This window comes from Chelon labrosus (genome assembly GCF_963514085.1).
Source record: "Chelon labrosus genome assembly, chromosome: 13".
Taxonomy (NCBI): domain Eukaryota; kingdom Metazoa; phylum Chordata; class Actinopteri; order Mugiliformes; family Mugilidae; genus Chelon; species Chelon labrosus.
This window is the reverse complement of record NC_140346.1, coordinates 1,250,978-1,267,749: the sequence shown is the minus strand read 5'-3', so window position 1 is coordinate 1,267,749 and position 16,772 is coordinate 1,250,978. Positions and strand designations below refer to the sequence as shown.

The window sequence follows — 16,772 nt, the reverse complement described above, 5'->3', positions numbered from 1 at the left end:
TTCTTGTTTCTTTTGGAATAATTTACCAAGAGTGCTTCATGTTTGCTGATTGGCTACCGTTTATGATAACCAGAATTTGAGTGTCAAATTTAACCACTGCATTTTTTCCCAGTGCTTTTATTCACACAACACGTGTGAATGGGCTCTGACTTCCTGTGTGGAAAATTATATTAAATATAGAAAATATTTGGTTTCCTCCTTTCAATACAAAAGAGAATTGACCCAGAGGCAGGGTTAGCGGGTGGGCACCTCATACAGACAGCACAGGCTGGTACCTAACATATTTTTTTAACAAAAATAAAGAAAACAGAACATAGCCCTAGGGGCTGTGTGAGATGAAAAATGTAATGGTGGAGAATAAGTTATCTTCTATGCACTATATATGCGCACCTAGCTGAGCCGTCTGCACTGCACTTTAAATCCTCAGATGGATCCTCTTTTTTATCTGTTCCTAAGCCTATGCTCTTTGTTATTTATGTTGTCTGTTGTGTGTAAATTTATTGCAATTTAATTCAAATTACCGGCGGTCTAATTTTATTTCCATAACCGCTGTGTTATGATGTCAGGGTTGTGCTCCACGGTCATTTAAAGTTGCTGCAATTTTTGTTTAACGTGGCTGAAAATATTTCCACCAATTTATCTGCTTTCTGCCTCTGAGCCTCTTTGCTCCTAAAAGTGGAAGCGTGTGTGTAACTTTGTTGCATTATATTGAAAATGTTACAGTGTTTCAGTTTAATTCAAATTAGATCAGATTATTTTGTTGTATGTGTGTTCTGGTCATTTGAGCATGATTAAACATGCCGCCTTTAATATGCTTGTCGCGTTTAATTTTTTTATGATGTGTGGGATTGAGGGTGCGACAACCCGGTTGGGACATTGAAGGGGGTGCGTGGCCAAAGAAATTTGGGAACTGCTGCCATACAGTGTATAAAATTTAATTAAATTTAATTTAATTTTATTTATATAGTGTCAATAACAATACAAATTGTCTCCAGACACTTTACAAAACCTGGCCTGAAACCCCCAGAGCAAGCATGTAGGCAACAGTGGCAAGGAAAAACTCCCTTTAACAGGAAGAAACCTTGAGCAGAACCCAGCTCATATGGAGGTACCCATCTGCCTAAGGCCAGCCGGGTACAGACAGAAGAAAGAACGAAGAGAACAGCAAACATACATCTGTCATAGATACAAACATCAGAATCAGAATCAGAATCAGAATCAGCTTTAATGGCCAAGTATGACACATACAAGGAATTTGACTCCGGCAACTTTTCTCTCTGGTACAGAAGCAGCTTAAATAAGTGAAATAAAATTAAAATAAATAAAATAAAATAAAATAAGATAAAAATACAAATAAGTCTGAATCTGTACACATAAAAATATAGGATAATATACAGTGTTGGGAAAGTTCACTTTCTACGTGAACTAGTTCAAACCTCAGTTCACAAATTTTAAAATGAACTAGTTCATTTTATAGTTCATAATTCAAAATTTTGAACTAAGTTCACAGTTCCAAAAAATGAACTAGTTCAGTTCTTTTTTTCCATATATTGCTCAATTATTGCCATAGCCCATATAGAACCACAGACAAATGTTTTTTTTTATTTTAATAAATTTCCATTTCAAATTCCATTTCAGTAGCCTACAGTAAAAAGGAATACTGGAATCCTTTACTCAGTAAAAAGGAATACTGGAATCCTTTACTCAGTACAGTAAAAAGGAATACTGGAATCTGGCAGGTTGTCCAGCTGCGGCTGGGAGATGACAACGGACCCACTACTGTACGCTGCTACTGGAATTTGGGTCGAGGATGAGGATTTGTCCTGACTGTCTTTTGTTTTTTTAGTTGCTTGCACATACCTTGAGAGGCTAGCCGTGTGCTTTAGTTCAATATGCCGTTTTAGATTTGCTGTGGATGTTACTGACGTGCGGATTTTCTTTCTGAAAGCCGGCGGGCACAGTTTGCACATAAATGTAAGATTGCTCCCATCATCCTCACCGACCACCTTGTCATAAAACTGACTTAAGTGATCATACTTTGTCGCCTCCATGCTGCTGTAGCTTCCACGCTGCATTTTGTTTTGATGACGCATGGTGTTGCCAGATTGGGTGTTTATTCCGCTACATATTAAGGCCTGTTTACGGTGTGTTTTAGCCGGGGTTTCGCCTGGAAGGCTCTATAGAAATCTGGCACCCTATAACTGAGAGAGCGTGCTGTTCACAGACACCAGAATGAACGAGTTCACAGTAACGTTCATCAGGCAGTAGCCTAATACAGTACGTTCAGTTCACGTTCGCCCAAAATATGAACGAGTTCATGAACTATCGTTCAATGAACGCGTTCAGGCACAACACTGATAATATATACACCAAGGATTATTGTACAGTGAGTATATACAACAGTGCAGAGTTATTGTTTAATGTTCATGTGGATGGTCTGACACTCTGTGACTGCTCAGAGTTCAACAGAGCTACAGCCCGGGGGAAGAAACTGTCCTTGTGACGGCTGGTTTTGGCGTACAGCGCTCTGTAACGCCGGCCTGAGGGGAGGAGTCTAAACAGGTTGTGACCAGGGTGTGAGGGGTCTGTGGTGATTTTCCTGGCCCGCTTCCCGACCCGGGACCGGTACAGGTCCTGGATGGAGGGAAGATCGGTACCAATGATCCTCTCTGCAGACCTGACTGTTCTCTGCAGTCTGACCTTGTCATGCCTGGTGGCAGATCCAAACCAGACGGTGATGGACGTGGTCAGGACAGACTGGACTATTGCTGTGTAGAACATGATCAGCAGCTCCTGAGGCAGGTTGAACTTCCTGAACTGACGCAGAAAGTACAGCCTCTGCTGGGCCTTCTTCCTTATGGAGTCTAAGTGGGAGGTCCACTTCAGGTCCCGTGAAATTGTGGACCCGAGGAACCTGAATGAGTCTACTGTTGGGACTGTCCTGTTGTGTATGGTGAGAGGAGATGTTGATGGGGGTCTCTTCCTGAAGTCCACTGTCATCTCCACAGTTTTGAGCAGGTTTAGCTCCAGGTGGTTCTGACTGCACCAGAGGACCAGCTGTTCCACTTCCCTTCTGTATGGAGACTCGTCGCCGTCCCGGATGAGTCCAATGACGGTGGTGTCGTCTGCAAACTTCAGGAGTTTCACAGAAGGGTCCCTTGAGGTGCAGTCAGTGGTGTAAAGGGAGAAGAGCAGTGGGGAGAGAACGCATCCCTGGGGGGCGCCAGTGCTGAGGGACCGGGTGCTGGATGTGAAGTTCCCCAGTTTCACCTGCTGCCTCCTGTCAGTCAGGAAACTGGTAATCCACTGACAGGTGGAGGGGGGCACGGTGAGCTGGGACAGTTTTTGGTGGAGGAGCTCCGGGACGATGGTGTTGAACGCAGAGCTGAAGTCCACAAATAGGACCCGTGCGTAGGTCCCTGCAGAGTCTAGGTGGTGCAGGATGTAGTGAAGAGCCATGTTGACTGTATCATCTACTGACCTGTTTGCTCTATAGGCAAACTGCAGGGGGTCTAGCAGGGGATCCGTGATGTCCTTCAGATGGGCCAGCACCAGTCGTTCGAAGGATTTCATGACCACAGATGTCAGGGCGACTGGTCTGTAGTCGTTTAATCCAGTGACAGGGGACTTCTTGGGAACCGGGATGATGGTGGAGCGTTTGAGGCAGGAGGGGACCTTGCACAGCTCCAGGGAGTTGTTGAAGATCTGGGTGAAGATGGGAGCCAGCTGGTCAGCACAGACTTTCAGGCAGGACGGAGACCAGGGTTTCTGCAGGTTTGAGCAAGTAAAATTTAAGACTTTTTAAGACCTTTTTAAGACCATTATAGGTTAAATTTAAGACCTACTCGAAGTACAAAAAATTAGGAAAATCAGAGACCCAGAATAACTTTTAAAATAATACTTAATAATCAACTATCCTCTTGACGTGATTTAACATGCACTGAGACATGTCCCAACCTCCTACATCTAATGTGCCATGAATAGTTTTGTAATGGTTTTGTAATATTTCAATGGAATTAAACAGCTTTGAAACACATCGCTGTAGACCACTATAGAACTTGGTTGACACAGCCATATTGGCAGGAAACCTCTGAGGAAAAATTAATAGAGCCAGTGGTGATTTCCTTCTAAGGACTGTTCAGCACATAGTTCAGCCAAACAACGAAATCATTTCATTCAAGCTGTAACAGCCAGTTTTACATGGAGCAGTACCAGTTTACGCCACACGGTGGCGCCTCCTTTGTTTCCATCGCTTAATTCAGCAGGTGTCACTCTTGTTGCATCCGTCTCTTTTCTTTTACTTTCTCAATCTCTGTAATGTGGACGCTGGTGAAGGCTACAAGCCATGAACGTTTTATTATCTGTTATTATAGTGTAATGAGCCGTGAGACCTGCTTCATATGGTTCTGTTTAACAAATGTATTGAGCTGAAATCCCTCCACTTCGTCTCCTGCCTTGTTACTTCATGTTGAAGCATACTACTAGCAGACGTGGCTAAGCTTCTCTCCAACTCCACCTTACAAAGCCAGCAATCATTAAACTTACATTTTGGGAATTTCCCAAGTTAACAACGAGGTTCATGTGACTTGAAGAAGTCTCCAATCCAAAAGGAGGCAAAAATACATAACGCTAACAAACGTTACGTGACGATAAAATCTCCCCGCTTCGCCTGCGCAGTACGACCGGACCAACCTCGGTGCAGCAACACGTTACAAACCGGGCTGAACACCGGATTCCACTTCCAGGTCTCATTTGTAGTTTAATTTCGGCGTACTGCTAATAGTTATATTTAATAAAGAACTACACAGAACACACGGAACTAACTGTGAATGCCACCGACGCATTGAACACAATGCGAATGAAGCGGTAAATGGACTTAAGGATTTAAGACTTGACGAAATGTAATTTAAGACCTACGATGCAAAATATGCTCATATTTAAGACTTTTTAAGGCCTTAAATTGGCATTATCAGATTTAAGACTTTTTAAGACTCCGCGGAAACCCTGACGGAGACACTCCATCGGGTCCCGGGGCCTTCCTAATCCTCTGTCTCTGAAAGAGTTGACACACATCCTGTTCGCAGATCCTCAGCGCAGGCAGGGGGTCGGGTACGGGGGTGGTTTGGGGTGCTGCTAGGCCTTTTGTGATGGAGATGGTGGGGGAAGTGAAAGGTGTGAAAGTCCTTTCAAACCTGGAGTAAAAGTCACTGAGGTCCTCAGCCAGGCGGGGGCTCCCCACAGGGTGGGGGGATGGTCTCCTGTAGTTGGTAATGGTCTGCAGGCCTTTCCAAACTGTAGAGGTGTCGTTGGCAGAAAAACAGCTTGTTCCTGGCCTGCTTGTACAGGTCCCGATCCCCACTCCTGTAGGCCTCCTCCTTGTCCTGGCGTAGTCGTCTCAGTTCTGCAGTGAACCATGGTTTGTTGTTGTTGAATGTGCAGAAGGTTTTGGTCTGCACGCACATGTCCTCACAAAAGCCGATGTAAGATGTCACAGTGTCAGTCAGTTCATCCAGGTCTGAGGCTGCTGCTTCAAAACTAAATGTATGTAGAATCTGATGATGAAACAAATACAACATATAGCTGCTGATGTTACACGTTTGAGAATGTAAGAGGAATCATGGGCAGGTTGGAGAATTGTTCATTCAGGTCAGAGTGGATAACTGCAGGAGGCCATGAAGACTGGGCAGGTTGATGAGACCACGACAACAAGTGTAGTATGGCGCTTGACAAGTAACACACAACTCCAGGCCAGAGACACTCACAAGAAGATGGGGGGGGGCTTGATCAAAAAGGAAAGTCTTAAGTCTGACCTTAAACGTAGAGAGGGTGTGTGCCTCCCAAACCCAAACTGAAAGCTTGTTGTATGGGAGAGGAGCCTGATAGCTGAAAGCTCTATCTCCCATTCTACTTTTTGAAATTCAAGGAGCCACAAGTAGGCCTGCACTTTGAGATCGAAGTGATCTGTTGGGATGATATGGTACAATGGGATCTTTCAGATATGTTAGAGCTAGGCCTTTGAGGGCCTTGTATGTAAGGAGGAGGATTTTAAATTCTAGATTTTAAAGGGAGCCAATGAAGAGAAGCTAAACCTGGAGTAATATGATCTCTCTTGCTAATTCCTTTCAACGCTCTTGCCGCAGCATTTTGAATCAACTGGAAAAGAGCTATTTGGACAGCCAGACAGTAATGAATTACAGTAATCCAGTCTGGACGACACAAATGCATGAACTAGTTTTTCAGCATCACTCTGAGACAGGATGTTCCTAATTTTGACGATATTACGCAGGTGAAAGAAGGCAGTCCTGGTCACTTGCTTTATGTGACATTTAAAGGACATATCCTCGTCAAATATAACACCAAGGTTTTTTACAGTAGTACTGGAGGCCAAGGTAATGCCATCCAAAGAAACCACGTGATTAGATAATGAATCTCTGAGATGCTTAGGACCAAATACAATGACTTCTGTTTTGTCTGAGTTTAAGAGTAAAATTTTACAGGTCATCCAAACCTTTATGTCTTTAAGGCATGCTTGGAGTTCAACCATCTGATTCGTTTCATCTGGTTTCATGGATAAATATAGCTGGGTGTCGTCTGCATAGCAATGGAAGTTTTTGCCGTGTTTTCTAATAATCTTGCCTAATGGAAACCCTGAGGAACTCCATAACTTAGTTTTATATAAGTAGAAGAATCATTGTTGACATGGACAAACTGAAATCTGTAGATAGCAGTCTAAACCAGTCTAATGCAGTTCCTTTAATCTTGACCTCACTTTCAAGTCTCTGTAGTAAAATATTATGATCAATAGTGTCAAATGCAGCACTAAGATCTAGTAGAACAAGTATAGAGACAAGTCCACTGTCTGAAGCCATGAGGAGATTGTTGGTAACTTTAACCAGAGCTGTTTCTGTACTATGATGAACTCTAAAACCTGACTAAAACACCCTGGACAGGTCGCCAGTCCATCACAGGGCCAACACAGAGAGACAGACAACCATTCACACTCACACTCACACCTACGATATGGAGGTGTTAATGGAAAAACCTCCTGGAGCAACTTAGTTGGAACTGGATCTAGAAGATAAAAATAAACAAAACAAACACGTAATATGTCTGTGAAGGTTCTCAGTCATCCAGGTCATGGTATATCCAACAAAGGTTTGGAAATTAGCTGCTCCAGTTCTGGTTGTTAGCATAACAAGCAAGTTTTCAGGAGGAGTTCCTATTTAAACCTCAGACTTCCCACCAGTCCCCTATAACTGAAGAAGCCTCGGATGAGTGGTGAAACGTCTTCTCAAAAAAAAAAAAAAAAAAGTCCAGTTGCCTTTTTTGAGCCTTTGTTGGATACAACCATGTAATGTTCAAATATGGCTATACTGCTGGTTTTCTCTCCTGAAAAGTAAAAAGTAAATACAAAATCATGTGCCTTTAATTATTATTATTATTATTATTATTATTATTATTTCCCCAGATCTTTGTTAGGGAGCCACGTTCTATAAGCAGCACTATGAACATTGCTTTACATGTAGTGGCTGAGATTATGACATTTGAGAGATGGTGTGTCAAGATTTTTTTAAAAACTACTTAGTAACTGCTGTCTTTTCCATCTGCCAGATAGTAAATGTTTAACCCAGAAGGCTGTAGAGAAAAGAGTCACTATCTCACCTGCTGATGTTTTTTTTTTTTTTTTTTTATTGTCTGTGTGTGTTGTGAACCTTGTCCGTCAACGGTGTCTCAGTTTGTGCTCACTCATGAGCACTCAGTACTTCATGAGGCCTTCTTCAGGTAGGCTTGGTTATTTCCACCTTCTTAACACTTTTAGGATTTCATTCTTCAAATGTGAACTCTAATGTTGGCATAAAATAAGTCTCATGTGGAGAAATCTTTATGTCGGCGGTGGTAAATCAGTGTTAACTTCGTGTCTGCTTTTTCTTGTGGTGGTTTGTAGGAACTCTTTGGTCAGTTGTGTCATACAGATGGTATGTTACATGGATTATCCTTTAGCTTGTGACAAAGAGTACTCGACTGTACTGTAAATTTAAGAATGACATAAGACAGTCTGTTAATTTTATTTCATGAAAAGCTGTGCTAGCTTCTCACAATTTCAGTACACAGGTGACCATCCCATTTACTGAGTGTAGTATAAATTATTAATAGAGGTTGGCGACATTTTCTCCCAGTTACCTTGGAGAGACATTGCTTGGGGATTAACAGATAACAACTTAATTGACCAGTGTGGAGTATTACTGAGATGACTGAGAAATACCAAAGGTTTTGATTGGATGATTTAGTCAGAAAACAGCTGAGCACTTTGCAGGATGGTTCATTGTTTAAATAGGTGGTGTTGGTTGTCTCCTTGTTTTATTATTTAATGTGTGATGCCAGATTTCTCGGTGTCAGAAGGTAAACTGCTTCTAAATCATTTAGTAACTTTTACGTATGAATTACTTCAGTACTAAGCGTGTGTGTGTGTGCGTGTGTGTCTTGGGGTGGACCCTGTGATAAAAATGAGTTTAAGAGACACCCAACCAACAGTGAGTGTGTACTGATGTAGTCATGGTTCCTATTATTTCGGTTATTCATTAAAAAATGGAACATTGTGGATAAAACCATGATTGTGAACCTTGGCTGCAGAAGTCCACGGTGTCAGGAAGGTACAGATAATTCACCATCTCACTGTCACTCCTACAGGCTGCCAGGATGCAATGGAGTCTTCACGGTAAGTTCAGCTTTAGACACAGCCGTCTTAGTACTATTGCCTCATGAAGATTTTCAAATCACAAGTTTGATATGTAACTTTTTAAATATAGATGTAAATGTCTGTCACGTTATATGTCTGTTTTAAGAGGTCCAACGTAAAGCAACTGACATTAAAAATTCCACCCCAAAGTCTTCTTCCAGGATGACTCTGATGTTTTAATAATTTACCAGAATTAATAGCTGCAGTGTGTTGTGTTGCCATTAGTGGTGTGAAGTAACTAGATGAATTTGTTCTTTGTGTGTTAGTACACCAGTAATGTAAAAACAAAACACTGAGAGATCTCAGTTGTATGTATGTATACTTTTACTCTAATTAACCTTATGTGCATTTTGCTGACAAGACTTACAGACTTTACTGTTTAGTAAAAATGAATAATGGAATAACTAGTGTTTTACAAGTAAAATAATTTTTCACTGATAATATTCTTGCATGTTCTGTGTCAGAGAATTATCACATGTCTTTCCACTATATATGCATATGCTGCTACGGCACAGTTAAAGCTTTAAAAAGACTGGACTGCACTGGAGTAAAGTAGTAAAGCACAATAGTAAATGATTTGAAACAGAGTTCAAATTTGTATAGTAAAATTAATATAAAGCAATAGATGGCTGTTTAATGTATGTCTTTAAGACAGGAAATGAGGAAAAATGTATTACATATAATGGAAGGAACCATTAAAAAAGTATATACAGATATTCAGTGTACTAGAAAATGTAGTGTTTCCCTGATCGCACTGACTTTAATCTCTCCTGACTTCAGCTTTACTTTCAATCCAAAGGAAGGGATTGATAATCCAGCTCTAGTCATCAGTGATGATCCTGGTGAGGTTTTATACCCATGCCTTTACAAATAGCTCTCCTAAAATCAATTCAGTGGCCTTAATGATTTTGACTTAACTTTGAGTGCAGAGCCTGATCCAAGTATGGTGCCTAAACTGTGCCATCTGAAACGTCTGGAAGGGCAGAGTTTTGGTTTCCACCTAGTGATGGACCACAGCTGTGGACTTGAGATCAGAGATGTAGAGCCATGTAGTCCTGCAGAGCACAGTGGCCTCAGAGATGGAGACCGTGTGCTGGAGGTGAATGAGGAATATGTGGACCACACCGACTTCTCCAGGGTCAGTGTCCAGAATTTTGAATCAGTTCACATTTCATTCATTCATTCATTCATCTTCTATACCCGTTTAGTCCTGTTAAGGGTCAGTTCACATTTCGTGATGCATAATTGCAATATTGCTTTACATTGCTTTAAACCCACAGGAATTCTTTTTTTTTTTGTGAGCTCCATACAGTCAATATGCTGGCATGGTAGATGACTCTCACGTTCTAATTTTATATACATAGTATATAAAACACAGTATAATAGTCATACAGATGTGTTTTTGTTTTTTTATAGGAGACCCTGTCAAGGGGAGAAAAAAACAATAACTGAGTCATGTTCATCTCTCCTGTCTCTGTTGTTACCTGACAGGTTGTGAGGAAGATCCAGTCATGTGGCCTACACCTGTTTCTCCTTGTGATGGGAAGAAAAGAGTATGAACAGGTGCTGGATGAGGATAAACAATCTTTCTCATACTACCTTCTATTCAAACAAGATGTCTTGTCGCAGCAGGAGGTGAAACCTCTTGCTGTTGCTGTTGTAATATTAATATCTGGTATGGTATGTGGGTATTGCCATTGAAACGGTACACACTAAAAATAGATTGGTTTTACACTCTGATCAAAACGAGAACATTTAGAAATGGAGCCCAGGGACAAGTATAATATTGATATATTTTTTTTCTGATTTTTGTGACCCAGAAATCAATCTAAAGTCTTCACATCACCCATAGATTTCCTGTGCTTTACCAGAGTTCTTTTAGACTTGAAAGTTATGAAGAGTGTCAAATTTTTGTTATTTTGCAGTTCGGACTTTGCAGGTTTGACTCTGAAGTACAAAGTCTGGAGGTACGAGGTTCAGTACGAGGTGCAGTTTGTTAACAGGCAATGCAGGCAATTGCTTGTGGGACTGGGCCAGTAAGGGGGCCTTAGGCCTGACAAACATATTATGGGCCTGTTCAGACTTTGCACATATGGGGTGTTAACAACCCAGGATGCATTGAGATCCCATTTGAGAGATTTAATCTCATATCTGCTCAAATTAGATGTGGTCTGGGTCACATGTGTCCACATTCCTTTGGTACTGTGAACACAATGCGTCCTGGGTTGTATTAATGACCGCCTATACTCAAGTGCTCCGGAGCGGAGTTTTGCCTATAAAAGCAGTATAAGTGATGTCTGTTCATTGGTGACGAAATCCTTGAGACGTGATGAGAGGTCCTTGTAGCTGGTTTACTAACTAAAAAAATAAATACATCTAATTAACAAATGAAAGTATTTAATATGACTACATGAGTGTGATTCTGTGTTAATTATTGATGTGATCATGTTGATAAGGAGCTGCGTTAAGTATTTCCTTAATCACCAGTGTCTTTATTTACCTTTATTACCAGAGATTACGGTGCGCATGGAAACGTCCAGGGTAGAAAATGATCTCAGTTTTGTGCAGGTCTAACTAACAGAGATCAATAAATATTAACTTAATGTGTGTCATGACACACACATAAAATAGCGCTGTTCTCGGTTTTCGGTCTCAGAGCAGTGGTAGAGATCCATTAGAGACAGCAGCTGTTAAAATGTTCTACTGAGTGCGAAACTGAGATCGACTCTAGAGACACATCTGGAGACACATGTTAATGCCATCTCTGAACACATGTACCTAAAGCTGGTCACTTACAATTCTGTTGCCCAAATCGGATCTTAATGCAAGGTCTGAACAGGCCTACAGCAGTGGCAATAAGTTTCCAATGACAATGAGAGAGATGGGGCCCCCACCACAACTTTGTACACTCAATCACATTACAGTGTATATGAAAAGTCTACTTACCACTGTTAAATAATAATAATAATAATAATAATAATAATAATAATAATAATAATAATAATAATACATTTAATTTATAAGCGCCTTTCAAGACACACAAGGACACTTTACAAAACACAAGGACTTATTATTATTATTATTATTATTATTACCACTGTTAAATGGCAGGTTTTTGTGATTTAAAAAAATAAAACCTGACCTAGCATGACCTATAACCTGTTCAACTCAATTGAAAAATATTAAATATTTTAGGAGAAGAGAAGTAAAAATAAAAAACTGAAATAATGTGGTTGGGCCATTCCAAAAGTTTCACCTTCTCACTTTTACGCAACACATACCTTTTGGAATTATGGCCAGAAAGTTCAATCTTGGTTTCATCAGACCATAACACATTATGAAGAATATGGGAGATATTGTCATATGTACTACACAGCCAGTACATGCCAGAAATTCCTCCAGCTCCTTTAATGTTACGGTAGGCCTCTTAGCAGCCTCCCTGACCAGTTTTCTTCTCGTCTTTTCATCAATTTTGGAGGGATGTTCAGTTCTTGGTAATGTTGCTGTCATTGCCATATTTTCTCCACTTGATGATTACGGTCCTCACTGTGTTCCATGGTATATCTAAAGTCTTGGGTACCATTCTCCTGACTGATACATTTTAACAATGAGATTCCTCTGATGCTTTGAGAGCTCTCTGTGGACCATAGTTTTTGCTGTAAGATGTGACTAAGAAAATGTCAGGAAAAGCCTCTCAGAACAGCTGAACTTTATTTGGGGTTAAACAGAGGCACCTTAAAAGATGGCAGGTGTGTACTGACTCCTATTTAACACAAGTTTGAATGTGATTTGTTCATTATGAACACAGCCATATCTGCAGTCATGAGAGGGTGTGCACATTTATGCAACCACATTATTTTAGTTTTTTATTTTGACTTTCCTCCCCATGAATTTCTTTTCTTTCAGCTGCGTTGTACAGATTATAGGTACATTAAAGGTGGAAAAGTTCCAAACTTTTCTTTCTTTTCTTTAACAGTGGTGTGTAGATTTTTTATATCCACTGTACATGTGTTCATGACTTTTTAAAGTAGCTAACTATGACAACGACTTTTTTATCCTACTGGGAGTGATAAAAGAAAGGAAGAGGATAAAAGACGTGGTAAGTGAAGCAGTTAATGATGATTAACAATCATTCTTAGTCTTAACTATGGAGGAGAAACATTTGAATAAAATAACTTCTACTTGCATTACATTATTTAGTTTGTTCTTTCTTCAACGGTTAACATTAGTGAACTTAGCTAGCAGAGCAGTGTATCCAGCTGAATTTGGATATTTCTTTCTCCTCCAGGCAGTGTCTATGGATGTGGACTTGAAAATGCTGGCTAATGCCTCCAAAGGGTACCACTGGTCCAGACCCAGACTGTGTCACATCAACAGACACCCGGAGCATGGGCTGGGAATGACCACCATCTCAATGGATGGTATCTTCCACTGCTGTCATTATTCGTCACAGTACTATGTTAGGTTTAGCAAAAGCATTAGAGAAAATGGAAGCAGTTCCCCATACTACTGGGGGACAGTAGAATCCATGGATGTGTTGTTGCTACCCTACATATCATTAGTAGATACCTGAGTCATTTATTAACAGCTGAGATTGACGTCCTCTGCAAACGCTGGCTAGTTACAAAGTACAGCTTTATAAACAGCTTTATACTTTTATACATTGACTATGATTATGATAACAGTGTGGATGTATCACCAGGTCAGAAGGGCCAACACATGGTGAGCACAGTGGTTGACGGTCCAGCAGAGAAAGCTGGTGTCTGCAATGGAGACAAACTTATCTGGATCAATGGAGTCACAGCGTCAGCGCTGACACAGTCCGCTCTCAAGAAAATTGTATGAATAAGAAAAAATTGGCTGATTTCCACAATCAGATCTGACTAATGTGCTTTGATATAGTGGACATATGTATGATTGTGCAGTGTGTTTGGTTCTCAGTTGCGGAAGGGGAACTCACTCACAGTGCTGGTCATTAACAGTGTCAGCGAGTCATGCTATATTAGGAGAAAGATGCCCATCCTTCCTGTGGTGGCAGACAGCTGCACCCTCCCACACAATCCCAAATCCATGCACCTTGTGAAAGGAAGCAATGGATTTGGCTTCCTGCTGAGGCAAGAGAGGCTGGCACAGACCCGAAAGATAGGTGAGAGACAGACTGAAGGAACCACATTCATACACAAACAGACAAACTCTCTTTGTAGCAGCTCTCTCTCATAATAGTGGATAAATCCAGTTTATTACAATCATATTTCTCATAAACAAGACTATTGTGGTTGTATTGAAAAAGGCCTCATGCAAAAGAAAGACTTTTGGGGAAAACATGGCAAGCCCCCAACGATTCCAAATAACCACTTTTTTATATATATCAGTTCAAACACTTATCTTTGAGTCTGACTAAAAGTGAATACATATTAGCTAAACAAATGTTCTAATACTTGTTACTAAGAAACCAGCCAACTGTAGCTTTAGCAAGAGTGTGTACATCGAAGTCTACTCAAAACCATCTGGAACTTTTAAGTGTTAAACTGAGGCAATAATAATCAGATAATTTAAATGATCTTTTGTTCTTTCCTAATCAATGATGTAGTTCATGTGCTGAGGGAGGTGGATGTGGGGAGTCCTGCTGAGGGTGCAGGGATGGAAGATGGAGACCTGCTTGTGGCCGTCAATGGGGAACCTGTTGAGTCCATGGAACATGAGGACATTGTCCAAAAGATTAAACAGAGTAATGACAAAGTCATCCTCACCTCTATATCAATGCCTGGAAGAGACTTTTACAGAACGGCAAGTACAGTTATATCAATAAAATCACACAACTAGTCCACATATACTTAATTGAGACTTTAACTGCTTTCTGTTCCCCTACAGTTGGGCATATCACCCATGTTTTTTCATGAAGAATGCAATCTGTACTGGGCTGATCAGGACAGAGAGAAGATGGGCTCTGATTTCCACTCATACTGTATGGAGATAACCACAAAGGTGTGAAGCTGTTCATTATATATATAATAGGACCCTGACAGGTATACTGTATCTGATTCCAGTGAGTTCAGACAGGAATTAGAATTTTAATGACAATGTTCCCCAACAGCACCAAATTAGCTGTAAACTGCATATGAGCTCGTTAAACAACCCTCCTATGATAATTCTACACTTACTGGTAATCCACAGTACTATATCTCTTTCATAACTAGGACATGACAGAGAAATAATCAGTGGTTTGTAGCCTTGTTAATCCATGCTTATTTTACAGCATTTCACAGTAAAGAAATACAACAAAAAGAATAGAAAAGTAAGGCAATAAAATTATGTCTTTAAGTAAATTAAAAATAAGGAGGAATGGCCAGCCTGATCTGAACCAGAGCAGTGTTTTGTTGGTGAACATCTGTGCTAACTGGGTGAACTGGCAACATCTGTGGTCAGAGGTTACTAGGGTAGTCAAAAACTCCTCAGCAGAAAGGGGCCACATGTGGATGAGAGCTCTGGACATTTTTGACATGCCTCTTCATTGTCGTGTAGAGGTCAGGAACGGTACCTGTGGCACACCAAGTTTGTTGTTCCCATTTTCAAAAGGGGATCAGAAGGTGTGCTCCAGTTATAGGTATATCATACGGCTCAGTCCTCTGGGAAAGTTTATTCAAGGGTGCTTGATTCAAGCGGAGCAATGCTGATTTTGTCCTATACATAGAGCAGTGCATCAGCTCTTCACCCTCATAGGGTCACTGCAAGGATGAAGAGAGTTTCGTAACCATGTCTTCTGTAGACTTTGAGAAGACTTCCGATTGTGTCCCCCGGGGAACTTGGGTGGGTACTGAGGGAGGTTGGGCTTAGTCCACTGCTATGAGCCATCCAATCACGCCACTGCACTCAGTCCCACACACTTCTATTGGGCACTGGACTCCAAGGCCTCCCCTTATCTCCGGTCGTGTTTGTAATATTCATGGATAGGATCTCAAGGTGCTGTGAGGAGGGTGTTCAGTATAGAATCCTTTGAATTGCACCCCTGCTTTTTGCATCATGTGACCAAATCGGATGGACTTGGATGCTTTGTATTGTGAAGCAGCTAGTATTAGAGTTATGGACTTCCAAGTCTAAGGCCAAGGTTTTCTACTGAAAAATGGTTAGTTAGGAGTGAGTTCCTGCCCCAGTCGAAGGAATTTACATATCTTTATATTATATTATATTATATTATATTATATTATATTATATTATTAGATTAGATTATCCTGTGCAAGAATGGAGCAAGAGATGGACAGGCAATTTTGTGTGGTGGCTGCAGTAATGTGGGCCTTTTCCTGCAGGTGGTCGGTCCACGGGAAGCATATACAGTATATCCATTCTATGTACTATATATCTCTTTGCACTATTTGTATTGCCTACACCTCACAGAACGCTTGTCTTGTGTGTGTATTGTATACCAGTCCTGTGTATTTTCTACCTGTGTATAGGGGAGCTGTGGCGTAGTGGTTAGAGGTGCGGCTTGGGACCAGAGGGTCCCAGGTTCACTTCTATAAAATGAGAATTATTTTATTATTTATAATTATTTTATTTTTATGTATACTATAAAAAATAATGGATATGTAAGCACATTCAAATGGGAAGGAAAATTAAGAGTCTAGTCGGCTAGTAGAAGTAGAACAAATGTAAAAATGCCAGTGTGTGGTAACTGGGGATATGTCTCAAAATGGGATTATGGCACGCATGGTACCTCATTAGAGGTGCACGTTTGTTATAATTGACTTACTATTTGTTGTATGTTCTTCAGCTATCAGAGAGAACAAGTGATGCTTTCTTGTGAGGACCCAAATCTAAATGACCCTGGCCATCAGCAGAAAGAGGAGGCGGAGGTGCTGTTTAATCATTTATGTAAAAATCCTTGTAACATACTGTATGATATATGCTGTGAAGAATCAAATATTAACTCCATTTATGGAAGCGTAACATATAGAAAGTGTATTGTCAAATACTTTTTTGTTATGGTTCTTATGTGTTTTGATACAGTGTTTCTGCACTACAGTACTTCTATACTACA

General features: G+C 40.7%; 1 protein-coding gene across 1 annotated transcript; it reads left to right on the top strand.

Annotated features, from left to right (window-relative positions):
* Positions 1-8,608: 8,608 nt before the first annotated feature.
* On the top strand, positions 8,609-16,772 carry LOC311497736 (Na(+)/H(+) exchange regulatory cofactor NHE-RF3-like; the record flags this gene model as incomplete). The annotated part of the gene is made up of 10 exons (XM_084558105.1): positions 8,609-8,716; positions 9,537-9,579; positions 9,667-9,875; positions 10,229-10,300; positions 13,026-13,158; positions 13,440-13,576; positions 13,679-13,883; positions 14,328-14,524; positions 14,609-14,722; positions 16,506-16,772. The coding sequence occupies 10 exons, from the start codon at positions 8,609-8,611 to the stop codon at positions 16,536-16,538; spliced, it is 1,251 nt and encodes a 416-aa protein (XP_084414231.1). The 3' UTR covers positions 16,539-16,772.